Source organism: Rhinopithecus bieti, unplaced genomic scaffold (genome assembly GCF_001698545.2).
Source record: "Rhinopithecus bieti isolate Rb0 unplaced genomic scaffold, ASM169854v2 scaffold_5179, whole genome shotgun sequence".
Lineage (NCBI taxonomy): Eukaryota > Metazoa > Chordata > Mammalia > Primates > Cercopithecidae > Rhinopithecus > Rhinopithecus bieti.
This window is the reverse complement of record NW_016804741.1, coordinates 1,242,104-1,269,186: the sequence shown is the minus strand read 5'-3', so window position 1 is coordinate 1,269,186 and position 27,083 is coordinate 1,242,104. Positions and strand designations below refer to the sequence as shown.

Sequence of the window (27,083 nt, the reverse complement as noted above, 5' to 3'; positions counted from 1 at the left end):
AATGGAGTTTAGGCACGGTATGAGGACAAAAGTTACTTTTTTACATTTCAAGAAAGACAGGCTTCTGTACAAAATAGTAACAAGAAAAGGCCTTGTGCAGAGAGTAATGAAGTTTGTGTTAAAGCACCATTTAGAAAACTAGTATCTCCCAACACAATTTAAAAATATATTCAAACTTGTGGAGAATTTGCTCTTGTGAAACTAATGTACTGATTGTAATAACAAATCTTCTTCTATGTACAAACTAATGAGGTCCGACTATTTCTGGAGTGAAATACATGGATATTTTGAGCAAAATTCATGGATAAAGATAAATGCCTTGAGATCTCAATTAATTTTCTTTTCTAGAACTCCTAATATACAACATTAATTTCAAGGTTGATGTATATCAAACAATACTCTTTTTGCTTCTTAAACAAGTAATGGGTTTGACTGATCTTAAAGAAACACTTACCACATAGTTCTTCTGTGTCAAGATTGCTGAAACAATGAAAAAAAAAAAAACAGTGTTATTACTTTGGTATTATTTTAGCTAAGTTTTAAATAGTTAAATACAGTTAGTCTCCAATCTATGTTATCAATTGATAGTATGTAGTTAGGGTATTTCTCTTATAAATTCTACATTATTTAAGTAGTCATAGGTCAATTTACAATGATTATGTCAGATTCTTTGGACAAATAATTCCTGATATTCGTGCTTTTCTCTGCAACATGATGGGGAAAAGAATGCATTTTGGTAAAGAATGTAGGCTTTGCAGCCAGAATGCCTGAGTTCAAATCCTGACTCTGCAATATACCTTCTATGTGACCCTGGATACTTTACATTTCTGTGTCTCAATTCATCTGACCCAAGATGGGGATAATAATAATTTCTGGTTGATGGGATGCTGTAGGGTTTAAATGAACTAATACATGAAGCACTTAACTGTAATTGGCACAAAGTAGGCACTTGATGAATGTTAGTTATCATGAGTCCTGACTTGATAGAAATGCTAGAATTTCCTTCCTAAATTCAATCTTTGAGGTAAGTTTGATTCAATGCTTATTTCATATGATTTCTAAAACAAAATAAGAAATTACATTACTAATCAACAATATAAACCTATTGCTCTTAAGAAGGCAAATGCAAAACATCAAGATGAAATGTTAGCAAATATAATACATGACTATAAGAATAATGTCCTTTACCAAGAAAGGTATGCTACAGGAATGCAGATGGTTCAATATCAGGTAATAAATCAATATAACTTATTACACCATAACTTAAAGGAAAAATGATCATATTAACAAATGCTAAATGGGAGTTTCCTAAAAATTTAACAGTAATTCATAAGTTTTCAAAAGTTTAAATGAAACAGAAATAGAACTTAACCTTGTAAAGATGCTGAAGACTATTAAAGAGCAACTGCTAACATTAGTAGTTAACTGAAAATCTTGACTTTATATAGTTGTCACATGCTCAATGTAAATATTCTTCCTAATCCAGTTGTCCTTTAAGTAGTAGCCAGGTTTGCTAACCAGGACAGGCATTGGTATAAACACTCCAAACACTGGGTGCTTTTACGAGCTCTGTCACTCATTTTTAAAAGTTATTTTAAACTCAGTATTTCATTCTAGACACTAAATATTTGATCTTCGATAAATCATATCTTCATAACTAAATGAATGTTTTTGCAAAGTAATATTTGCCACCAGGTAGAATATGCTAAGTCTTCTCCAGTAATTTCGATGTGGGCTCCTATTCATTCATTCATTCCACAAACATTTATTGCTATGTTCCAGGCATTATTCTAACTGCCATAGATGTATGAGGTTGCAATAGATACAAAGATGTATCTGTCAGATTACTTGTCTCTAGAATCTCAACTTAGAGGTAGACTCATACAGCACATAAATAATTTTAATGATAAAATAGTTATTATGAGGGAAATAGAGAATTGGCAAAAGGTGTCAGGAAATATATCATAGAAGATAAAATTGTCAAGCTAAATCTCAAACGTTAAATTGCTGAGCTAAATCTCTAAACAGGAGTAGAGGAGGCAGGCAAAGGAAGAACATTCTGGTTAAAAGAAACACCGTTTGTAATAAAAATTAAAAGTATGAAAAGAATGTCATTAAATTTCAGAAAACCGAGTAGATTTTTTAGTTAGAACATAGATCAATAATGAGAGAATGGAACTAGACAATAAAAGGCCTCATATGATAACCTAAGAAGTTTCTACTTTACCTTTCTGTCAATTTGTAATTATAGAATACTTCTTAAAAGGTGAATAACATGGTTATATTTGCACTTTAAACAGGCCACTGACGGGTTCTTGGTTGGACAACATATTAGCCTGTTCTCACATTGCTATAAAGAACTACTGAAGACTGGGAAATTATAAAGAAAAGAAGTTTAATCGGTTCATGATTCCACAGACTGTACAGGAAGCATGGATGGGAAGGACTCAGGAAACTTACAATCATGGCGGAAGGCAAAGGGGAAACGGACACCTCTTACATGGTGGAAGCAGGAGGAAGAGAGAGAGAGTGAATGGAGAAGTGCTACACACTTTCAAAGAACCAGATCTTGTGAGAACTTACTCACTATTGCAAGAACGGCAAGAAGGACTTAAGCCCCCACCGTGACCCAATCACATCCCACCAGGTCCCTCCCCAACACTGGGGATTAGAAATTCAACATGAGGCCAGGCATGTGGCTCAAGCCTGTAATCCCAGCACTTTGGGAGGCTGAGACAGGCGGATCACGAGGTCAGGAGATCGAGACCATCCTGGCTAACATGGTGAAACACCATCTCTACTAAAAAAAAATACAAAAAACTAGCCAGGTGAGGTGGCGGGCGCCTGTAGTCCCAGCTACTTGGGAGACTGGGGCAGGAGACTGGCATAAACTCAGGAGGCAGAGCTTTCAGTGAGCTGAGATCAGGCCACTGCACTCCAGCCTGGGCGACACAGTGAGACTCTGTCTCAAAAAAAAAAAAAAGAAATTCAACATGAAATTTGGGTGGAGACACAAAGCCAAACCATATCATTCCTCCCCTATGCCTCCCAAATCTCATGTCCTTCTCACATTGCAAAATTCTATCATCCCTTCTAACAGTCCCCCAAGTCTTAACTCATTTCAGTGTTAACTCAAATGTCCAAGTCCAAAGTCTCATCTGAGACAAGGCCAGTCCCTTCTACCTCTGAGCCTGTAAAATCAAAAACAAACTAGTTACTTCCAAGATACAATGGGGGTACAGGCAGTGGCTAAATACTGCTATTCCAAAAAGGAGAAACTGGCCAACACAAAAAAGGCTACAGGTCCCATGCAAGTTTGAACTTCAGCAGGGCAGTCATTAAATCTTAAAGCTCCCAAATAATCTCCTTTGAATCCATATCTCACATCCAGGCCACACTGATGTGAGGGGTGACCTCCAAAGGCCTTAGACAGTTTCAGCCCTGTGGTTCTGCAGGGTCCAGCCCCTGTGGCTGCTTTCATGGGCTGGCATTGAGTACCTGTGGCTTTTACAGTTACAAAGTGGAAGTTGTCAATGAATCTACCATTCTGGGGTCTGGAGGATGATGGCCCTCTTCTCACAACCCCAGTAGGCAGTGCCCCAGTGGGGACTCTCTGTGGAGGCTCCAACCACATATTTCCTCTCTGCATTGCCCTAGTAGAGATTCTCCATGAGGGTTCTACCCCTGCATCAGACTTCTGACTGGATATCCAAGTATTTCCATTCATCTTCTGAAATCTAGACAGAAGCTCCCAACCCTCAGTGCTTGCCTTCTACACACCTGTAGGCTCAGCACCATGTGGAAGCTGCCAAGGCTTAGGGTTTACACCCTCTGAAGTAACAACTAGAGCTGTACCTTGGTCCCTTTTAGCCATGGCTGGAGCTGGAGCAGCTGTGGCTGTGATGCAGGGTTCCATGTCCTGAGGCTGCACAGAGCAGCAGGGTCCTAGGCCTGGTCCATGATTTTTCCCTCCTAGGCCTCCAGGCCTATGATGGGAGGGGCTGCCGTAAAGGTCACTCTGAAATGCCCTAGAGGCATTTTCTCCATTGTGTTGCCTATTAACATTCAGCGCCTCTGTACTTATGTAAATTCATGCAGTGTTGAATTCCTCTCCAGAAAATGGGTTCTTCTTTTCTACCACAGGGATGGGCTGAGAATTTTCTAAACTTTTATGCTCTGCTTCCCTTTTAAATATGAGTTTCAGTTTCGGATAATCTCTTTGTTCTCATATATGAGCATATGCTGTTAGAAGCAGCCAGGCCACATCTTGAATGCTTTGCTGCTTAGAAATTTCTTCTGTCAGATATCCCAAATCATCTCTCTCAAATTCAGAGTTTCACAGATCCTTAGAAAGGGGCACACTGCTGCCAGTAACTTGGCTAAAGTATAGCAAGAATGACCTTTACTCCAGTTCCCATCTCCATCTGAAACCACCTCAGCCTGAACTTCACTGTCCATATCACTATGGACATTTTGGTAACAACCATTTAACAAGTTCTAGGAAGTCTCACTTTCCCTCATCTTCCTGTCTTCTTCTGAGCCCTCCAAACAGTTCCAACCTCTGCCTGTTACCCAGCTCCAAAGTTGCTTGCACATTTTCAGTTATGTTTATAGCAATGCCCCACTTCTCTCTTACCAATTTTCAGTATTGGTCCATTCTCGCATTGCTATAAAGAACTACTTGAGACTGCATACTTCATAAAGAAAACAGATTTAATTGACTCAAGGTTTTGCAGGCTATACAGGATGCATGGCTGGAGAGGCCCCAGGACACTTACAGTTATGGTAGAAGGGAAACAGGAAGCAAACACATCTTATATGACAGGAGCAGGAGAAAGAGAGAGAGTGAAGGGGGAAGTGCTACACAATTTGAAACAACCAGATCTTATGAAAACTCACTCACTATCACAAGAACAGCAAGGAGGAAATCCACCCCCATGATCCAATCACCTCCCCCCAGGTTTCTCACCCAACATTGGGAATTATAATTCAACATGAGATTTTGGTGGGGACATACAGCCAAACCATATCAGATAGAAAAAGGGTGAAAAGGGGGGCAACAGAACAGTTTGCAAGTTATTACTACAGTCCAGGCCAGTTCGCAGAATGGGGACTATAATCCAAGTGGCACACAAGGCCAGTCACTGAAGGAGCAAGAAGAAATATTTGAACTTCTATTTGTATTTATATTTACTGTTAAACATTTTTATAATTTTACAATGGGTAAATGTTAATACAGTGGTGCATTTGTATAATTGATAAATAAATCTATATACCTATATCTGGATTGCTAAAAAGCAATAGCTAATAAGGGATTTTGATCAGTAACAGTTTGGAAGTCTAGGAATGATAGACAGAAAAGAATAGATATATGCAAAGGATTCTCAGGTAAAAACCAACAAAACTTGAAAATGTATTAGAGTCAGGATTAGAGAGCTTAGAAATTTTTAATAGCACCATTGCAAACATTTTGGTCATCAAAACGTCATTTTCCTAACTGTAGTGTTTTCATAGCAGTTCAGACTTGAAAAGGACATAAAAGTTCACCTTGTTTTTATATTTGTTTTCCTCAGAATGGTTTGCAGCTTCATAATGAGATTTGTTTTGAATTTCCAAAAGAATGAACAGCCCTAATCCATTATTGAAAATGAAATTACTTGGAATATATCATACAACACAGCAGTTTAGAATAATCTGCATGACATTAGTTCTACTTGTTCCTTAATAAAAGTCAAGGTTTATAAAATACTAGTGTTTGCAGCCTCAAATATTCCTTTATTCAGCTGTTTTTGTGCTACATTGTTAGTAGTGGGTAGTAAAACACTGTTGCAGAAGGCTTACATGGGTGAATTCTAGTGGAATTCATTTCTTACCATGATATATATATCCATTTTTTAGTAATACAGAATTTTAAAAAGAATACTAATCCATAGATAAGCCTTGTGTACATCTCATAGCATGCAACATTTTCCTGCTGCTACTTATGTTTACAGCAGGAAACTGTATTTTAGTGATGCTATCAAATTAAAAAAAAAACTAAATGGAAAGATGAATGCTGGTTACATAGTAAACATATTCCTGTTGAAAGAGAATCAGAGGGTTGTTATACAAGAATGCATTCTCAGTAGATGCCAAAGAAAAGTAAAGAACAAATATGTTAATCCCAGCCTGACTGACAATACTGAAAAGAGTGAAAACAAACTAAATGCTCATTAGATGAATACCTGATTAAATTATGTATCATTGTAAAATCATTAAAATGTATCTAAAGGGTTGTCAATAACTTGGTAAAGCTATGTTTAAAAGTTATGTCAATATTAAGCCAGATTAAAAATAGTATGCATTAGTCCTTTTTCACATTGCTACAGAGAAATACCTGAGACTAGGTAATTTATAAAGAAAAGAGATTTAATTGACTCACAGTTCCACACGGCTGGGGAGACCTCAGGAAACTTGCAGTCATGGCAGAAGGAACCTCTTCACAGGGCAACAGGATAGAGAATGAGTGCCAGCAGGGGAAATGCCAGACATTTAGAAAACCATCAGATCTCACGAGAGCTCACTCACTATCATGAGAACAGCATAGGGGAAACCACCACCATGATTCAATGACCTCCCACGACACATCGGGATTATGAGGATTACAATTCAATATGAGATTTGGGTGGGGACATAGCCAAACCATATCAAGGCATATATACAATGACGAAAACATGTATTTTTAAAGGCTCAGAAGAAATGAGCAGCAATAGCCAACAGTGGGCCACATTGCTTATGGATGCTAGGGCTTCTGGTGGGTTTGCTCTTCTGTCTATATAATTTTCCATATCTTTGTTTTCTCTAATAATTAGGTTTCATCCATAATGGGAAAAATAAAATACACATTGTGATTAAAAAGAGAAGAAATCAGGAAACATAAGAGGCGTGAAGCATAAAAGGTAAGTTTCATAGTTATTTTGTTCTTATTATTTAACTTCCTATACACCTATTTGGTATAAATTGCATTTGATATGTCAGTTTGGACAAGACTTTCAATTTTGCAAAAAGCCACAACATACACAATTTAACTCCATTCATTTGCAATCCTTAGGGGCAGCTGAAGTTGTTTTGACTTTATTCTTCTGTATTGGGCACTCCAAGTTCTGATGATCCAAACTCCTAAGAAATATGTTTATTGATCAGGAAAATAAAAAATATTTGGGATATGCAGTCTGACATCTTCTGGGAATTTAGAATCCTCCTAGTACTCCCCTTTTATATGCCAACTCTCGATTCTAGAGTACGATCTCAAAACAATTTTGCATTCAGGTTAATATTCTTAGTTGTCTCTCTTTGAAGTGTTTTTCTGCAGATTAGCTGTCTTTATCACTTCAGTTTATTTATTTATCATATTATACTTTAAGTTCTGGGATACATGTGCAGAACTTGCAGGTTTGTTACATAGGTATACATATGCCATGGTGGTTTGCTGCACTCATCAACCCATCATCTACATTAGGTATTTCTCCTAATGCTATCCCTCCCCTAGTCCCCCATCCCCCATCAGGTCTTGGTGTATGATGTTTCCCTCCCTGTGTCCATGTGTTCTCCTTGTTCAACTCCCACTTATAAGTGAGAACATGCAGTGTTTGATTTTCTGTTCCTGTGTTGGTTTGCTGAGAATGCTGATTTCCAGCTTCATCCATGTCCCTGCAAAGGACATGAACTCATCCTCTTTAATGGCTGCATTGTATTCCATGGTGTGTATGTGCCTCATTTATTTATCCAGTCTATCACTGATGGGCATTTGGGTTGGTTTCAATTCTTTGCTATTGTGAACAGTGCTGCAATAAACATATGTGTGCATATGTCTTTATAGTAGAATGATTTATAATCCTTTGGGTATGTACCCAGTAATCAGATTGCTGGGCCAAATGATATTTCTGGTTCTAGATCCTTGAGGAATTGCACACTGTCTTCCATAATGGTTGAACTAATTTACACTCCCACCAACAGTGTAAAAACGTTCCTATTTCTCCAAATCCTCTCCAGCATCTTTTGTTTCCGACATTTAATGATCGCCATTCTAACTGGCATGAGATGGTATCTCATTGTGGTTTTGATTTGTATTTCTTTAATGATCAGTATCACTTCAATATATAAATAAGAACAAAGGATTATGACTTCTTACTAAAAAACCACTGTTTTAAACTCCTCCTTTGCATTTCCTGATCATATTTAAGTTTATTTTTAGCTTCCTCTGCTTCAAAACTAAAATTCCTATACACCGTGAAACTAATTATGAATCTTTAAATTCTGAGTCTTAACTCATGTTTTACTGAGTTTTCTCTTCTTAGCCCATCAGTCTGAATATTACCAGTGCAGAATAATTTTTTTTCGGTTGGCAAAATAGTCTGCTAAACACTGCTACACCCGTTAATAGCCTAAAAGGGTTAATTGGGTCTTACAAAGACATTTACAACAGTATTTGAGGCAGGATAATCTAACCCAATAAACAATATGCTGAGCTACTCTGATGGAAGTAGACACACCCATTGGTTTATTGGCAGACTAGCAAGTAACAAATATGCTCAGCCATCATTGTATTCTCCATTTTACAAAGTAATATTATAATCTCTCAATTCATAAAGATAATTTGAGCAGATTATGCTTCCATTACTAACAGGTCAAATGTGTTGAGCAGGTTCTGGCACACTAAACAGAATGGCATCAATGAAAATCAACAGATGCAGAATTGGGAGATTAGAAGAATGATCAAATATCTAACCTTGCAAATATTTTTGAGTTGTTCTTAATTCCATGAATTATATTTGTAATTTATCATATACAAATCACATTAACAGCAAAGAGACAGTAAAGATTGTAGAAAACACTAACCTAGAAATAGATGTGCCTCCTGCAATAGATCAGGTGCTGCAGATACCAACTAAACTGAATTGAGCTCTATGAACTGGGTGAATTTAACCTAGAAGAATGTGGTGATGTAATAGATGCAACCAAAGGGATATCAGGAACAGATGTTATTCTGATAGCCCAATAGGCAGGAGCCAATTGTTTCAGTCACCAGAGTACTGAGTCCATATCTGAACACTAGGGCCTAGCACAAACACAAGCCTTACTTCTAGAGGAACAAGGATATTGTATGGGTTATTAAATAGCGGTTTGAACTGTGCAATGAGCTGAGAAAGCCATAACCAGGGTAGAAGTGGAGACTGGTTCCTATAGTCAAGATACTCAGTTGTCAGAAGCAAGATGATACGTAAGGTAGGGCTGGCAACATAGTGGAACATGGTGTTGAGTTCTAGAATAGAACTGTGTAAACACAGATGAGAGCTCTTCAAATCCCTTCTGCTTAAGACCACAATTATTCCTAGAATCCTGAGTGGGTCAGAGCCTAAATATATAGAGGGCTATGGAGACTTGTATCAGAGAGCATTTGGCACCAGTTGGCTTGAAGCCTGTCTTATAGAGGGTATAGTGATCATCACACACCCTTCTATCAGAAGTCTATAGGAGTCCAGTCTATAGGAGGTCCCATAAGCAAGACTCTGAACCTCTCTAATTCTGGGGCAAATTAGGGTCAGACTATTTTCATACATAAACACAGTACCTCATGTATGAGAGAGAAAATGGAATTGGCAAAACATATCTTATTTTTCTCAAGCTGCTGGGGGTGAGCACTTCTTCCCTTTTCATTTTACTGATTGATTTTTTTCTTATGTCTTCCACCACCTGCTACTTCTCATATTTGTTGGATTCCATGCTTGTTCTGCTCAGCCTTTCTTCCATTATTCTATAACATCATCTCCCTGTCGCTGGGGAACTTGCCCTTAACAACGTTATTCCAGTGGGACTGTGGATCATAGTTCTCCATTTGCACCCTACCCCAATCTAACCCACCCTGGCCACAGACATGTGCATAGATGTATTCTCCTCTCTCTTTGACTGTGAGAAATGGTACAAAATTGAGCACACTGCACAACTGGGGCTGTTAGAGTACTCCTTGGATATTTTATGTCTGCTCTCTTAGGCTCACCCTTGCCTCTGAAGTGGCTAAGGTAAGATGACATAAGCCATGCACCATCAAAAGCTATTCCCTCTTCCCCACTACATGGTAGAATCCCATCTACAGCAAAACAGTATAGGACAATCCTGACAGAGAAATGATGGGAGAGAGGGGTAGGAGAAGGAGTGGGACAGCATAAATGAAAAAATAATATTAATGACCCCAAATCCTTAGAATCTCTGTGACAAACTTTATACCAAGAGTCTCCACTTTTTGTAAGTCAATGGGTTATCTCATTTTGTTTATGCTATGTTGAATTGGCTTCTGTAACCTGAGGCTGGAAGGAGGCTGACTTAAACAGAGAATTCACAATCAATGAGAGCACTACCAAGGGGAAAATTAAGCTTTCCATCATATGGGACATACATTTCCAGTCTTCTACTCTGTTCATTTGTGTCTGTTGCTGAGTAGTTTAAGTCCCTCCCTCCATCCTCCCTCCCTCCCTCCCTCCCTTCCTTCCTCCTTCCTTTCTTCCTTCCTTTCTTCCTCCCTCCCTTGCTTCCTTCCTCCCTTCCCTCCCTTCTTTCCTCCTTTTTTTTTTCCCATGAGAAAGTTGTTCTTATCCATTTCCTTTTCCATCTGAAACTCTTCCAGAGCCTCACAAATGTTCTCCAGAGCAGTGCTTCTCAGACTCTCTGTGGTACAGGATAAGATTTTTACATTTCCAGTTCCTGCCAGATTGATATTTTGTTGAAAAGTATAAAATTGATTACTAAATTGTGTGCTTGGAGGTTGCAGCAATATCAAATTGCTATAAAAGTTTCTAAACAACTCAAGCTTTTTTCCTATCTCAATATGAACAAGTAACACTTTGAGGACCAGCATCAGTCTTCGACCCACACTTTGAGTCACACCAGTATAAATAGCTGCTACAGTTCAAGTGGGTTCTAATACTTCTGTTTTAATTTTCAGAATTTATTTCCAAGAAATGTGGGTTGTGTCAGAAACATTAGCACAATATGGAATAAAAACTGGCTTCTATTTCCGGTAGAACTGCTTCTTGTTCTGCCATTAGTAAGTAGTCTCCATTGTCTAATCTCTTAAAATAATTGGATTTTCTAAAATCAATTTAGTCCAATTTTAATTGAAAAAAGAAATAATTCTAGATTTTAAAAACATAGGAAATAATGTAAAGAAAGTATTAAATGTAATAACAGTCTCTCCTCTCCTTACTACTTAGTGGAATTTCTATATAAAATGGCTTGCTTTGGCATATATAAATTGTTTTGCTAATAATAGGGGGTTCCACAAAATAAGTGGGTTTAAGTTTCAGAAGACTCACGCACATATTTTTATAAGTACACAAAAGCATCAGAAAATTGTCCTAATTTAAGAAAGCTTGGTGTGACTAAGAATGTCTTAATCTTTTCAAAAATTGAAAAGAACTCAAAGAAATAAGAATGTTACTTTAGAGAACAGGAAAAATGATGGGTTTAGGGTGTATTTATACTTTTATATGTATGCAATGAAGAATTGTTTTGCATAATTCTGAATCTGGCATGCCTCATAAAATGCATGCTCAATCTTTCTACTAGTATTCTAAAACCAAATGTGTGGGTTTATTTCAAATATTAGTTTGCTTTTGAGAAATCAGTCTTTGTCACCAGGAAGACAGTATAAGAAAGGCAAGTAGAAACATACCAGAAAATTGCTCAATATAGTGGAGAAAGATTGGGAAGAAAAAGTAAAAATTTTTTTTTTCTTCTTTCAGATCAGTACTGTGTTTTCACCAAAATCCATACAAGCGCTTGAGGTGGACAAAGGGGGACAATTGATTCTTCTGGGGTTTACATATACTGATGTTACTGAAAGGGAAGATTTTGCAAAAATTAAGCAATATATAAAGTTTAAAAATGTAAAGTGTTAATTATAAGTAAAAGAGAAGGAAGATTACTGTGTGGGAACAAAACACTTGGTATCTATTTCAGTTTTCTCATGTACTCATACAAGTTTTCTGGTATTCTGAACTTTGCATGTGAGTTAGGGTGGGAAAATAAGGGAAATACTTTGTTAAAACATTTTAGACTTTTCATATACTTTATATTTCCAACGTTCAATAGAATTTCTTCCATTCCACTTACTAAGTTATCCCCTCAAAATATGGCTTTTTAGTGATCTTATATTTTAAAAATTCAGTCTCAAAGAGAAAACATATTAATTCAAACATAAACAACTACAAAAGTCTGTGTAAATATGCTGAACAATGTATTCCTTGAATAGCCTGCATATGCCCCTTCAGGACCAATAAATTCACCTACATCATTGGTTTGCTTCATAAAATACCTCATTTTACTAAGGTATCTAAAATTAAAATTTGCAAGTTTATTTCAAATATCAACCTTGCCATTGAGAACTCCATCTTTGTTATCATACAGGTAGAATACCTCCGTGTTTAAATGGGTAATACATGTGCATTGCACAACATCTAAAACGTAAAAAGGTATCTCCAATGAAACTTCTGTTTTCCTCCCACTTCATTCCCTAGCCACATAAGGACAGCTGTTATTTCCAGTTTCACGTGTGTCTTTCCATGAATATTTTTACATTTACTAACAAATTTATGCATATATCCGTTTCAATCAGAAAGTAACAAAGTGTACAGGATATTCTATATTTTGTTTGATTTACTTGAAAACATATCTCAGACATCTTTCTTTATCCATATAGAGTATTACTTCATTGTTTTTAATAGCTACATTGTTTTCTACCATAATTTATAGAATCTCTACTGAATGAATTTAACTGTTAAAACAGGTCACTTCCAAACTAATTGAAAAGTAGCTGATATGGAAAAGACTACTATATTAGTGTGTTCCTAACTATCTTCCTAAGCCCAGACAATTCCCTCTCCAATTCGTCCTCCATTCATTGCTAGTAGATGACATCTTATTCTCAAGGTATCACTATCATGTTTCAAACTTGGACTTAAATCTATATGGCAGAGAATCAAGAGATCTGGGTTTGTCCTGGTTCTACCACTTACCAGATGTGTGATCTTAGGCAGGTTACTTACATTTCTAAGCCACATTCCCTAAAATATAAATTAAGGTTAATAATATTTTTTTCACAACATTGTTTGGGAAGATCGAATAACCTAGTATATGCAATGTCTTTAGCCTGGTGCTTAACACATAATTAGTATCCCCTAAAGTGGTAGCTCTTATTCTAAGAGACACTTAGATAATTATGCTTCAGCAGACGAAAGGGGTAAGAGACTCTTGATCATTTTCCTTTACTCTTAACCACATGGAATTGGTTATTTTTCATTAGGAGAGGATGGTGTTACAATGCCTAGCCTATTCTATTTCTAGTGATAATTTATATATATGACAAGGGAAAGATAATAAATACATGAGATGCTCTTTAATCTTTATATCTTGCCCTATGTCAGGGAAATTTTGCATGCATGTTTCTTTGAAAGAAGTTCAAATGAGGAAAGGAAGTGTGGAATTACGTGTCATCCCTGACAGTCACATCAGGTTACCTTGAGAGACAGAAGTCCCTATTTACAGAGCTTGCCTGTTGCCTCTCCTTGGCTGTCCCTCCTAAGATGAACAAGGGAGACATTGTAGAGAATGCCTTTAATTCTCCTTGGACAGGGAAGCAATTGTAATAAAAACCTCATCACAGAAATCAGAGGAGCCAGTGGACGTGATACTTGACTGTTGCCGAATGTTATATTGAATAGAAAATAAAGCAATCTGCAGAAGTGCCTTCTGTCTTCTTAGAGCATCTTCTTAGATAGAGCACTAAGCTTTTCACTCACAGTCTTATAAAAGCAATCTATTAATTAGTGAGAGATCTGTAAGGAAGAAAATCACCCCTAACACTTAACTTAAAATTTCCCAAGGAGCCTCAAGGCTAACCTTCCCTCACAATACCCTAAAACTAGGGGAAATATTTTTGCCTCCATAGCTTTGTTCCTGCTCCCTTCTGAATCTTCCTTCCTTCCTCTCATATCATCATATTGGGCTCTTTCAATGCCCTGTGTGTGTTCTATCTTCTTTGCAATTATCTCTCTGACCATCATCTGCATCATCTGCAGCTTTCCCTCTTCTGAACCCTCAGCAGTAATTCTTAGCCTTTTCTGCATCAATGATCACACTGAGAATCTGACAAAAGTTATGAATAATCTCTTTATTCATCTATCCATCTAGCACTCTTGGAACTGAATATATACTTATGCACAAAAACTAGCTTGGTAATCTGAGGATGTGCTAAATCTATCCTTGAAACCCTAGGTTCTACAGCATGTGTCTCCAAATCAACCAACACAGCACAACCCACAACCTTGTATTGTTATTTAGCTGATAAATACATGTGTTATCTTCATACTAGTTTAGTAAGTTCTTGAACACACGGATAATAAATTTTTAATGTATTGGCATCATTTTTAAAGTTCTATAAATACTTCTTAAATACAGTTGCCTTTTAGGAGTTAGGAGTGTAACAGGAATAGCGATGAGTCATTGTGCAGTGATCTTCAAAACTGGCTGCCCATTAGAATCACCTAGAACATTAAAAAAGAAATAAAAAGAAAAAAAAGAAAAACACTGATGCCAGGGCCATGACCCTCCTGAGAATTCTCATTTAATTGTTTCTGGGCACAGCCTTGGCCTAGTGATATTTTTTAAGGTCCCAGGTTATTTTAACACGCAGGAAAAGTTGAGAACAACTGGTGGTGGCCAGTAGTGAAATTGTCCAAGTCAGATTTGTCAGGTTTGAATCCCAACTGTTGTCCTCTAGGTACATGGTCTTAACCAAGTTATTTCCCCGCTCTGAGGCTCACTTGTAAAGTTGCTGTGGGAGTTTGGCTTCAGGAGAGAATATTTCCCTGTACACATTTTGGTGCAGTAATAATCTACGTGTAACTATGTTTTTCTCAGCTTCAAATAATAGTATCCTTATTTTAGGATTAATGTAAATCTGAAAAGGTAAAAAGAGATATATTAAATATGTACTTATTACATTAGAAAAAACGGTAAGCTCCATTTCAGTTGGCTGAATAGTGCTGAAACCAGCTCAATTTTCCCACAGAATTAATGTTTATAATTTTTGAATAAATATAGAAATTGGCCCGCCCCATCATAAAGCTTGAAACTTACATTTGTCTTACCTGAGTTCCTTTGTGAGAAAACCAACTACCAGGCCTCTCAGATAGCATCAAGCAACTGAAATTCACCAGATCCCTGCATCCAGATGGTGAGACACCAGACCCCTCATCCATCATGATTGACTAACCAACCACTTGCTTCTTGGTGACCTGCTCCTCTTCCTTATCCCTTCCTAATTCCTGTTTTCCCACACATAGTTATATTCCTTTCCTACTCTATAAAACTCTAATTTTAGTCAGTTGGATTTGAGACTTATCTCCCATCTCCTGGCGGACATCATCCACATTAAAACCTTCTTCCCTAGCAATACTCATTGTTTCAATGGATAGCTTTCATTACAGCGAGAAACCACAGCTTGGCCAACACCCAGGCATTCAGCAATAAAATGCTGGTGCTGTGACTTGGATTGCAGTGCTTGTGGCTCAGTGGCCATAGGCTAGAGAGATCTGGAAACCTTCCCAGCAGCTGCCCATCTATATTTGTCCAAAGGTGGGTTTGTGTTTCTCTGTCTTCCCTCACCGCTGCTGGCCCCAACCATATTCTTGATTACTTAAGAAGGACAGCCTTTGAAATTTGACATCTGTGTCCATAAAGGTGAGTGTCTTTTATGGGTACTAGACTGGCATGAGAGTAAAAAACACCCCAACTGTTTGAGCTTGAACTCTCGTGGCTTGTTAGTCACTGCTGCAGTTAGATTGTATTTTGATAATTGTTTATTTGTGTATGTGTGTGTGTCACTGTGATCAAGGGAACACAGGATTTGATGTAGGAATGCCCCCACTTAGGTGCATTCTTCAAAACTGGTCTGAATATAGTTACGAGTCAATGGAATGATAGAAAATGATATTCTTTCGTAATGCTGTTTGGCCCCAATATTCATTGGAATCTAGAGAAGTTTGGCCCTTCCAGGGGTCTTTCTGAGGAGTTACATTTGCTGGTTTTTTTTTTTTTCCTTCAAATTGTGAATTTTTTATCTTGTATTGTAATTGGCTATGATCATAAGAAATAATTTATTCTCCAGGCTCAGATATTCATGGAAAACTCTCTTTCTTTCATTAGAAATGTTTTTCTGACAATGAGGAAGTGTTCAGCTGAAGAAGTTCAAAACTCTTTATATAGAGAATTTTACAGTTTTGCAAATATTTTAACAATATTAAGTGTGTGAAATAGAACTCCTATAAAATAATTAGAACAGAGTTTTACACTTAATGTTTTAAATTGTGGCAGATGGTACTGTTGATTTCAGGGGACTTCCTTGGATTACTCACATTTCTCTGATGTACTTACTATACCTGATTCCAGTTGGTGAGAAGCATCAGTGTCTTTATTTCAAGATGGACACAACCCTTGATATTTTATTACCGTATTCTCAGTGCTCATGTTGGGACTTCAATTATTGCTACAGAGCAATAGTGGTTAAAAATAATACTTTATGAATTTATTAAAGGAGATTTTCATTGTTGTTTAAACACATTTTAGATTGGGATTGACATGTAAAGATATTGTTGCAGGATGATACATTGTTGTTTCTGCATTGTGTGAAGTTGTTTTTATTGAAAATCAAGTGACATTTCAGAAGAAGTTCTATAACAATTATGCTTCATGCTTAAAGTAAAATTCTCAGAGTTTAGTTTTAAAATGTAATTTTAAATTTCAATCTTATATTCCCAATATTTTCATAAACCTATATTTTGATAAAGTACTGAGTCACCACTTTATATCCACAAAGGCAAATAACTAATGTATGAGAATTGAATACTTTTTATTAATTATTGTAAATTCTCCTACTCTTTAAATCAGTAAGAGGTCCAATTTCATGAAAGATTGAAAATAAATTGAATATCTGGTATAATATAGGAGAGGTTGACCAAGGAAGAATTGTAGCTTGGTACCAAGGTTAAAATGACATTTGTCTATTGCCTATTGTTTATGTTAAATTTGATTTATTTTTCTTTAATTATATTTTTAACATTGCTGACAGAAATTACGTTCCTGTGTTTAACATGAAAAAGCATATATATACAAGTTAAGTATATTGAGTGAAACACTTTACAAAGTCATACATTTACAAATTTTTGAGAGGTTAGCTACTAAAATTAATTTCACAAGGGAAAGCCTTCGTTCTACAATATACAGTTTTTCTTCTTAGTTTTGAATTAGAAGTGGCATCTGTTTTAGTTCTGAAAATATAACTTGGCTGTTTTGCACTGCATCTGAATATTGTTTTCTGTAGGAGCGGGATAGATAATTATATATAGTATCATAATATTCTTTGTATCCACATGCCAAATGGGAGTAATATTTATTTAATACTCTTAGATGCCTTATGTTACCCAAACATACAGTAAAAATGTAGAAATTTAGGCACTTGTTCTTCAAGTCAACCCCTTGGGTTTCTTACAGGTGTACTTCCTTTCTTTCCTGCTCTAAAGCCTTTTTAAATAAACCTCCACTCCTGCTCTGAAAAAAAAGTAAAATTTATGAAATATTTTCTGATAAAAAGTTTATTTTCTGCTTACCATAGGGAATGCGTTCACAATAGTGTATCTTTCCTTTTGTTGGAGTTGGAATTTCTTCTGTTGTCAGCACTTAATTAGTCATGGCAAGTCCTACTTTTAAGAACTTTAGAGATTAAACAACTTTCTGTTTCATTAAGTCGTTTGTTAATTTTAAAAGTTGCCACTTTACTTAGTTCAGAGGAAATCGGTCATCTTACAAGGGAGGTGATCATCTTTAGGAGGCAGTTTTACTAAGCTACCTGGGTACTTGCATGGTAGCAAGTGCTGCACTTTGTAAACACTCTGGGTCAAAGTATAGGCTAGAGATAAGGGTACTGGCAGACTTAGGGATGCTGGATAGACCTGTAGTTCTTTTAAAGTCATGTTTTCAAAGGAATTTCCACAATAATCCACTCATGTGCATTGATCAGACCAAAAAACTTTCCAAATAAAAATCGTGAGTGGATTTAAAATGTTTAGATGATTCAATTTCTGTTCCATTACTATTGAACTATATGAACTATTCCATTACTTCAGATATTTAAGTATCAACTTTAGTAAGCTCTTTTTGTTATTGTTTAAAGAAGGTTGCCCATGGATCTTTGCCTAATGTTAAAGCTGATCTTGTTTTTATCCTCCTTTGAAATCCTTTCTAGCACTGGGGTGCTTTGAGGGTGATTGGATTAGACTTTGGGATATCATTTCTCAGACTCAGACTTAATAGTTCTTAAAAGTTAAATCAACTTTTGTTTTTTTAAAAAAGAAAAGAAATTCTTCTATGCATTCTGCTACCTATATGAACAATACATTTGTTACTATGGTACCGAAGTCAGTAGATTGGAAACCAGTTATTCCTCCTCCCTTTAAAAATTTTGAGTTAACAAGTGACTGAAACTGTTACCTTGAACAGAGTCTCCAAAACTAGTCTAGACTTTGCCAAATGTTTACTTTGTGTTTAATTCCAGAAGATTTCTCAAGCTCTGCAATCTAGGGGTGGTAACTGTGTTTCCATTATGCTTGGAATAAGGTCAGGAGAATGTGCATTCTAAGTAACAGGAACCATTTCTCTTACCCCTGGACTCCCTATCACTTGAAGATTTTACCTCCCCACAAACACATAAAACAAATAGAAAATACATTAACTAGTCCATCTAAGTTGGCTTCCAATAGGCTCCAGGTCCCTACCAATGTGTCTTTCTACTATGTGAAACCGAGGGACCAAGTCCTGCTGAAAAGCTGGAAATCCCACCAGGCTGAAGACCAACTGTGACCACAACTGACCACCCACTCATCTGACAAGTTAAGCCATGTATTCACCAAAATTGGGTAAAACTAGCCCCTCAAAGATTCCTCCAGAGGAAACAGTCATGATATTGTGAGCCCTCCTACAACCTTAAATTAATACTCAAAGTCCAGCCAAAGACCTTACACAAGAAATCATAAAGGAACATTCACTTTCCAGGCTATTATCGTTCTCTAGATCCTTCCTGCTTCTAGATGGAGGGATAATTCACTCATTCATATTTCACAAGCTGTTACTTCATCAGCAACATTATCCCACTGTTGGATATGTCACCCAAAGCTCCAGTCTGTTCTGGACCATAGTGACTCCTTAATCCAACCAGTTCATAGCTTTTTGCATATCCCCATCTGCACATTTGAACATCCAAAGACTCCTAAAATAATAGTGTAATGAGTATGCCTTACATGGACCCTTTTAGGGTCTAGGAAGACCTCCTGTTTCTATTTGTCATTCCAGAAAGGCTATTCCTTACTCTTCCTAAAATAAATAAACAAAAAGGCAAGCACTTTTTTTCTTCATTGGTGACCCAGACAGAACTCCATTTGATCAGGATATAAGGAATCAGGAAAACTCTGGGCAGGCTTGGCTTTACCTGGATTTGGTAATAATCTAACCGATCTCTGGTTAGAAAAGATAGCCTGAATGACTGCTTCTACTCAAGATACAGTGACCTGTGCTCCTGAGGGCTACATGTTTGTTTGCAAACAAGAGAATAGGCCTAGGGCATACAGATGCCTAGGAAAGTAGACAAAGGGCAATGTCTATTAGGATACTCTGTCACCCCTTTTATAGTAGACAATGAGAGCTTGGTCAGACATTGGACTAGTTCTTTGAAATTATTCTCCAGGGTAACCAGAGGAATCTTGGAGGGAGGCCCCAATTAGGGTGTCCCCAAGGAATATTTGCCTGGGAGCATTCTTGACAGAACCAGATATTTTTTGGTTACACTCCCATGGTGGGGAATAGCAGCTCATTAATATGTACTCAGAAATCTCTCCATTACCCTGTAGATTATAGCAAGTGAAGCAGTGACTGCTATTGTTGCCCAAAAAAAGTCTCTAGACTCCTTGGCTAGAGTAGTTTTAGATAACCACATAGCTTTGGAGTATTTGCTCACTGAACAAGGCGGGGGTATATGTAATTGCCAATTCATCTTGCTGTACCTACATTAATACATCAGTTGAAGTAGGAGTACATATTGAAGGATAAGACAGCAAGCCTCCCAGTTATAACATGTAAAGGAGAACAGACCTGGATTAGGGGACAGGTTTTCAAGATTCCCTGGTATTTTTAAAGTTGGGTCATCTACGTTATTAATTATCTTGTTCTTACACATCATGGTCAGTCTTATATTTAAATGTGGCTTACAATGTTGTTCTAAAACTGTTAATGAAAGTATCCAGATCACAGTGCTCCAACAAGCCCAATGCCGACCAGGTACTCAAGAGTACTTCAATTACAGACATAATGTTTTCATTCCTCATCATTATCCCAGCACTCCCTTTCTCAGCATTAAGCAGCCAAAAGATCAACACCAAGATTCCCTATGATTGATGAACCAGTAATAGAAAGGGGGGACTAAAACCAGCCCAATTTTCCAATATAACTAATATTTAAGATTTTTTGAATAAATATAGAAATTGACGTTGCCCATCATAAAGCTTGAAACTTACATTTGTCTGATCTGAATTCCCTTGTCAGGAAACTAACCTTCAGGCCTCCCAGATAGTATCAAGGATCTGAAACTCACCAGATAATAGCATCTAGACAGTGAGACACTAAACCCCTCCTCCCTTATGATTGCCTAACCAATGACCTGCTTCCTGTTAACCAACTCCTTTTCCTTACTCCTCCCTAATTCCTATTTTACTTTATGTAGCTACATTTCTTACCCACTATATAAATCCCTATTTTTAGTGGGTTAGGGAGACAGATTTGAGACTTATCTCCCATCTCCTGGCTGATAACACCCACCTTAAAGCCTTCTCTTCCCTGGCAATATTTGTCGTCTCAGTGACTGGCTTTCTTCACAGCAAGCAACTGGACCTTGACCAAACCTCTGCTGTTTGGCAACAATACTAGTTTCCTAATGTCTTTCTATAAAGATGAAGTTGAAAAGATAAAATTGAGTATAGATTTTAATATTGCATTCTCTCCAAATAAATAAACAAATACTTTAAGAAGTATTAGTGAGCTGCTAATGGAGCTCACTAATAAATAAGCAATTACTCTAAGAAGCATTAGTGAGCACTATAAATAAAAAAAAAAACAAGATTTAAGCAAGTTAATCATTCTCAACTTCCGTTTTTTCTATTTAAAATGGGTGTAACCACATTTAGGATGGGTGGGAAAACATGTAAAGCCCTCAAAATATCCTCCTTCTAACATTCCACTTATTTCTGGTGAAGCAGGGGATTTTCCTGATCCATTCATGGGACTCACTGCAGAGGTGCCTCATTTACCCAGCTCGCAGCTTTCAACTCCTTGTGGGAGAGAGCATGTGAGAGAACAAGGCAGGGACTGGAGTCTATGAGTGCTGGAACCAGCTGGCTGCTTCTGCACTGGCAGGAGTGAACTCCACTCACTCAGACCTGCTGCACTCCACCCCTCACAGGAGGCAGCATGAAGGTGAGTGGTCACAGAAGCTAGGGCAAGTGCTTTGGGCCCCAGCAGAAGTAAACTCCATGCAGGTCCCATGGCAGCATCAAGGGGGCTGCCTTTGAATCCTGAAGCCCCAGAAGGTGTGTTACAGTGCTCTTTTAGCTCTGGCATCCAAGGACAGCTTAAGCGTTAACAGCTCAGTGGGTCCTCTGCCTTTTCACATGAGGTGGCTGCCCTCTACCAGTGAGGGCAAAGGGTCAGCATGATAGCCTTTTGCATCCACACTTGTGGCTCTCAAGCTCTTGTCCAGTGCTCAGGAAAAATGAGGTTGCATGAATGAATTGAAGGATGGTAAATGAAGGGGATATTATTGCTGATGAAAGTGGCTCTCAGCAGGAAGGGGAGTTGAAAAGGGGACAGGGCAGGTACATAATCTTCCCCCGAAGTCTGACTGTCTTTGGCCAGATTCTTCTCCAAAGTTATGTTGTCAAGCTGTCCCTCTGAAGTCAAGCCACTTCTCTCTGACATCCAGCCCAATATCCCGCTGCTTCTCCTCTCCACTGGCTGAGTCTGGGGTCTTTATAGGCACAGGATGGAGGGCAGGGTGGGCCATGGGTAGTTTAGGAAAAGGCAACATTTGAACGGGAAAACAAGGATGTAAGTTCTCATTTTGGGCCACAGTTTCAGGCCTTTTGGCTTGAGGGTGGGGTTTTGTCAGGGACCTGCCTCTTCTGCCTAGAATTACTCTGCCTCCTGTCCCTATCACTGGTACAACCAGTGTGTATGTACAAAATATTATGATGGAGAAATACAAACCTTGAAGCTATGATGTCCTGGTGTGATCCCTGATCCATCCTTTACTAGTGATGTGATAATGGACAAGTTACTGAACTTTTCAGGGCCTCGATGGGTGGTGGTAATTTTAAAGGAGGTGACGGTATAGAATGTTTAGAACAGTACTTTGTACAAAGTAGGAATTTTGCAGGTGTTAGCTTGCACCCTTCCTAATGGACATTCATATAAAGTGAAATCAGGTATTTCTCCAAATGAGTGAGCATGCAGCATATCAAAGAAAGGCTTCTACTGATGCATCTCTTCAAAAACAATACCCATCTTCTAAATAAAATTAAAAATAACATCAACAAAATTATATTGGTTCATTTTAACTCATTTTAGTGAAGGTGACATTGGAGTCTGTGTACTTGGGAAGTAAAGAAACATTTAAAAACAAAATGGGGTTGGGGGTGAGGAGGGATGCACAGGTGGACCACCGAGGAACTTAGGGCAGTGAAATTACTCTTTCTGATACTATAATGATGGGTACATGTTATTATAAATTTGTCTAAACCCATAGAGTGTACAACACCAAGAGTAAGCTCTAATGTAAACTTTGGATTTGGGGAGATAATGATGTGTCAATGTAGGTTCATCAGTTGTGACAAAAGTACTCTCTGATGGAGATGTTAATAATGGGGCAGGATGTGCATATGTGGGTGCAGGGAGTATATGGGAATTCTCTGTATCTTTCACTCCATTTTTCTGTGAACCTAAACCTGCTCTAAAAACTAAAATCTATTTTAAAATGGAAATAAAAGATACCCCTTTTATTTTTCTATACCCACAAAATACTTCTGACACCTAATGTATGGGGTTTTCCCTTACATCAAGCAATTTTCCAACAGTCTGGATATCAATTGAGTGTCCTAAAATTCAATTATGACCCTTACTACTGGGAGTTTGGGCAAACTCCACAGGTTATAGGCTTTGTCCACAAGTCTGCCCCTAGCCCACTGCAGATGCCAATTGCAAGTAGCGTGTCCTCAGGTTACCCACAACTTCTCTCCTGTCCAGAGGATTCCACACCCCCTCCTCAGGTTTGATAATTTGCTAGAATGATTCACAGAACTCAGAAAAATGCTTTACTTACTATTACTAGTTTATTATAAAGGATACAACTCAGGAACAGCCAAATGGAATAGATGCACAGGACAAGGTATTGAGGGCAGTGGTGCATGGAGTTTCCATGCCCTCTTCAGGTATACCACTTTCCCAGAACCTGCATGTCTTCACAAACCTGCATACTGTCTTCACCCCATCATTTAGTGTTTTCATGGAAGCCTTATTACATAGGTAGTTGATTAAATCATTGACCCTTTTTGACTGAGTCAATCTCTAGCCCCTCTATCCTCCCTGGAGGTTGAGAGTTTGGGCTGAAAGTTCCAACCCTCTAATCACTTGGTTGGTTCCTCTGGCAAACCAGCCCCTATCCTTCAAGACTCATCTTATTAGCATAAACTCAGGTATGGTTGAAAGGGGCTTACCACAAATAACAAAAGATGCTCCTCTCACCCCTAAGACTCAGGAAATTCCAAGGCATTTAGAAGCTCCGTGCCAGAAACCAGGGACAAAGACCAACTATATATTTTAATTATATCACTATATCATAGGAAATATAATAATTTCAATGGAAACAAAGAGGCTTGCACCCCAGTAAGAAGATATAGACAAAGTACGAAAACCCTAGTTTTCCTAGTGCCTAATCCAGTACTCTTTCCTCCCAGCTGTCCAATAAAGCATACATTCTGATTTGCGTGGTGTTCTTGTATCACGTGCTACACATTTATCAGCTCACGGTATTTATGACAAACAATACTTTACACGATTCATCTTCCCTGTTTCTCCAGGGTTTACTATTTGTTCCAGACTGCTGGTTCCCCAGGCCTCTCTGACATTACACCAGATCTTTTCAAGCCTAAATCTTCTTTCCATTGTTCATTAATTTTACTGATTCCTTACTCAATATCCCTAGTGGGAAAATGTGCCCCTTTATGCACAGGGCCATCTTTAAGTTACTGAGATGACTATCAAGGGGAATTACTATCAAAGAAGATAATTTTTCTTCTTCCAGAGCAACTTCATCAGTCATGTTGAATCATTTCGCATTTATGAAAATGGGCCTTAAAATTAAGCAAGTAATTGTCTTTTCCTACCTCCACCTTATTTATCCTCCTTTTGTCCCTCTAGCTATTTTCCACATCTCCATTTTTTATCTCTCTCTCTGTTCCTTACTGACAACTCGAAGAAGTTTAAGTGATTTGAAATTTCCTTGCTGACAGCTAGAAGTAATTTAAATGATTTGAAGTTAATTGGTGACTACTCTGTTTGACAGAGTATATTGAATCATTCTTTCCTTTTACCAATTCTGGCATATTAAATTAATGCTAGACCACAGTCCCTTATCGTTCTGCTTTGAAGAGTTCAAGTACAAAAAGATAATTTTATTACAAAATGGAAATTATAACTAAACACAATGATCAACTATTGCTGTTTTGTTAATATTCTTGTTAAAAATAAGTAATATTGGAAACTTTAAACATAAAAAACTAGTATTTTAGGTCTTCTGCTATAATAATACCAAATCTAAAAAATAACAATTCAAATTATTCTTCTATATTAAGCTATAAGTCAATCTTATCTGGACAGTTTGGCATATAAGAAGCACTCAATTGTAGAACAAATTGTAGAACAGGGCAAAAACTGAAAAAAAAATTCATTTTTCTTTATTTTTCTTTTTTGAGACAGGGTTTTGCTCTGTTGCCCAGGATAGAGTTCAGTGGCCCAATCACAGCTCATTGCTGTCCTGAACTCCTGGGCTCAAGTGATCCTCCCACCTCAGCCTCCCAAATAGCTGGAACTACAGGCACCCATCGCTGCACTCAGGTAATTTTTAAACCTTTTGTAGAGACAGGGTCTTGTTATGTTGCCCAGTTGCCCAGTCTGGTTTTGAACTCCTGGCTTCAAGTGATCCCCCTCTATGGCTTCCCACAGTACTGGGATTACAGGCATGAGCCACTATACCCAGGCCTATACTCAATTTTTGGATTGATGCAGTTTCATTACTGGTTGCACTTAAAACTAAATTTCCTGTCTGATATGGTTTAGCTATGTCCCCATCTAAATCTCATCTTGAATTGTAGCTTCCATAATCTCCATATGTCATGGGAGGGACATAGGATGGGAGGTAATTGAATCATTGGGGTGCGTTTTGTGTGCTGTTCTTGTGGTAGTGAATAAGTCTCATGAGATCTGATGGTTTTATTGATTGATTGATTGATTGATTGAGATGGAATCTCATTCTTGCCACCCAGACTGGAGTGCAGTGGTGTGATCTTGGCTCACTGCAACCTCCACCTCCTGGGTTCAAGCAATTTTCCTGCCACCACACCCAGCTTATTTTTGTATTTGTTTTAGCAGAGACAGGGTTTCACCATGTTGGCCAAGCCAGTCTCAAACTCCTGACCTCAACTGATCTGCCCACGTCAGCCTTCCAAAGTGCTGGGATTACAGACATGAGCCATTGCACCTGGTCTGACCTGATGGTTTTATAAAGGGCAGTTCCCTGCACAAGCTCTCTTGCCTGCCACCATGTAAGATGTGCCTTTGCTCCTCCTTTGCCTTCTGCCATGATTGTGAGGACTCCCTAGCCATGTGGAACTGAGTCCATTAAAACTCTTTTTCTTCATAAATTACCCAGTCTTGGGTATTTCTTTATTAGTAGTGTGAAAATGGACTAAGATGATACATTGGTACCCAGTAATGGGGCCACTGTAAAGATACCCAAAAATATGAAAGTGACTTTGGAACTGGGTAAGAGGCAGAAGTTATAAGAGTTTGGATGGCTCAGAGGAAGACAGGAAAATGTGGGAAAGTTTGGAACTTCCTAGAGACTTGTTGAATGGCTTTTCTCAAAATGCTGATAGTGATATAGATAGTAAGTCCAGGCTGAGGTGGTCTCAGAGGGAGATGAGGAACTTGTTGGAAACTGGAGCAAAGGTGACTCTTATTATGCTTTAGCAAATAGATTGCTGGCATTTTGCCCCTGCCCTAGAGAAATGTGGAATTTTGAACTTGAGACAGATGACTTAGGGTATCTGATGGAAGAAATTTCTAAGGGGCAAAGCATTCAAGAGGAAACAAAGCATAAAAGTTTGGAAAATTTACAACCTTACGATGTGATAGAAAATAAAAACCCATTTTCTGGGGAGAAATTCAAGCCTGCTACAGAAATTTGCATAAGTAACAAGGAGCCAAATGTTAATCACCAAGATAATGGGAAAAATGTCTCCAGGGAATGTCAGAGGATTTTGCAGCAGCCTTTCCCATCATAGGCCTGGAGGCCAAGGAGGAAAAAATGGTACTGTGGGCTGGACCCAGGGGACCCTGCTGTGTGCAGCCTAGGTACTTGGTGTTCTGTGTCCCAGCTGCTCCAGCTGTGGCTAAAAGGGGCCAAGGTACAGGTCAGATTGTGGCCTTGGAGGGTGCAAGCCCCAAGCCTTGGTGGCTTACATGTAGTGTTGGGCCTGTGGGTGCACAGAAGTCAAGAAGTGAGGTTTGGGATCCTCCGCCTGGATTTCAGAAGAGATATGAAAACACCTGGATGTCTAGGCAGAAGTTTGCTGCAGGAGCAGAGCCTTCATAGAGAACCTCTGCTAGGGCAGTGC

The 27,083-nt window shown here is 38.1% G+C and overlaps 1 protein-coding gene across 1 annotated transcript in view; it reads right to left on the bottom strand.

The window, feature by feature from the left end:
• NECAB1 (N-terminal EF-hand calcium binding protein 1) overlaps positions 1 to 27,083 on the bottom strand; it is a 180,765-nt gene that overhangs the window by 99,535 nt on the left and 54,147 nt on the right. Inside the window, exon 5 of the mRNA XM_017870358.1 lies at positions 451 to 480. Coding sequence (XP_017725847.1) covers positions 451 to 480 — 30 coding nt within the window. The remainder of the gene's footprint in view (positions 1 to 450; positions 481 to 27,083) is intronic.